Source organism: Numida meleagris, unplaced genomic scaffold (assembly GCF_002078875.1).
Source record: "Numida meleagris isolate 19003 breed g44 Domestic line unplaced genomic scaffold, NumMel1.0 unplaced_Scaffold640, whole genome shotgun sequence".
NCBI classification, from domain to species: domain Eukaryota; kingdom Metazoa; phylum Chordata; class Aves; order Galliformes; family Numididae; genus Numida; species Numida meleagris.
The window spans coordinates 13,778-15,190 of NW_018364855.1; the positions used below are offsets into that span (position 1 = coordinate 13,778).

The following is a 1,413-nucleotide window of genomic DNA, read 5'->3' on the forward strand; positions in this document are numbered from 1 at the left end:
TAGATCCCACCCAATGGCCATCATCCCAACCCAACAACCCCTCTTCCCACAGCTCCCACTCCATACCCACCCTACAACCCATCACCCCATAGCTCCAACCCCATACCCAACACGCAATGGCCATCATCCCAACCCAGCAACCCTTCTCCCCACAGCTCCCACCCCATACCCACCCCACAACCCTACAACCCATCACCCCATAGATCCCACTCAATGGGCACCACCCCAACCCTACAACCCATCACCCCATACCCAATAGCCATCACCCCAACTCTACAACCCCTCACCCCATAGCTCCCATCCCACACCCAACACGCAATGAGCACTACCCCAACTCTACAACCCCTCTTTCCACAGCTCCCATCCCATACCTAACACCCAATGGCCATCACCCCAACCCTACAACCCATCACCCAATAGATCCCACTCAATGGGCACCACCCTAACCCAACCACCCCTCACCCCACATCTCCAACCCCACACCCAAGACCCAATGGCCATCACCCCAACCCACCCACCCATCTCCTCATAGCTCCCACCCCACACCCAACGAGCATCCCCCCCGCCCCCCACGCACTTGACGCAGTACATCAGGTGGTCCCTCCAGTCGGCGGTGCCGCTCTCCCCGTCCCCGCTCTGCGTCGCCGTCATCTCCAGGCGCGTGCGGTTGTTCTGGAAGTACTGGGTGACGCTGTTGACGCAGCAGTCGGCGGCGGTGGCGTTGCCGGGGTTGAGGGGCGCGTAGCACACGTCCCGCAGCGTCACGGCCCGCTCCTCCTCCTCCACCCAGGCGCTGACGTTGGCCAACTCCTCCTGCAGCTCCAGCAGCGCCCGCAGCACCGGGGCGCTCAGCACCGCGCTGAAGTTCTTGGTGCCCAGCAGCACCGAGCGGTACGGGCTGGCCTCGCCGCCCCGCGCCGTCACGATCACCTGGCACGTGCGCATGAAGGGCCCGAAGTGCCGGTCGTGGAACGCCTTCTCGGTGCGGGCTTGGCTGCCCGGCGCCGACCACAGCTCCACGGGGTCGGTGGTGAGCTCCAGCCGGTGCAGCCCGGCCGCCAGCCCCGCCGTCACCACCGCCGCCGCCACCAGCACCGGGACGGGGTGCGAGGCCACCGCGGTGCCCCAGCGGCGGAAGAGCCGGGCCCCGAGGCGGTGGCTGCCGGAGGACAGGCGCGAGGCGCAGCTGCGCTTGGTGCCGGTGCTGGCGGTGATGGGGACGCTGCGGTTGCCGCCGTGCCTGGCGCAGGTGATGGCGGTGAGGAAGACGAGCGCGAAGAAAGCGAAGAGCAGAGCGCAGATCACCAAGGCGCCGTCGGCCGAACCCAAGAGGAACGGATCCGCGGGGCCCGGCGGCGCCGCCAGGGGCGGGCAGGACCCGGCGCAGTCCTGGCAGGTGCACGGCTGCTGCTC

General features: G+C 67.2%; 1 protein-coding gene across 1 annotated transcript in view; it reads right to left on the reverse strand.

The window, feature by feature from the left end:
* The window catches only part of LOC110391924 (Niemann-Pick C1-like protein 1), a gene marked incomplete at both ends in the record, with an annotated part of 15,183 nt that extends 13,773 nt beyond the window's left edge, over positions 1–1,410 (reverse strand). Inside the window, one exon of the mRNA XM_021383883.1 lies at positions 414–1,410. Coding sequence (XP_021239558.1) covers positions 414–1,410 — 997 coding nt within the window. The remainder of the gene's footprint in view (positions 1–413) is intronic.
* Positions 1,411–1,413: the final 3 nt, after the last annotated feature.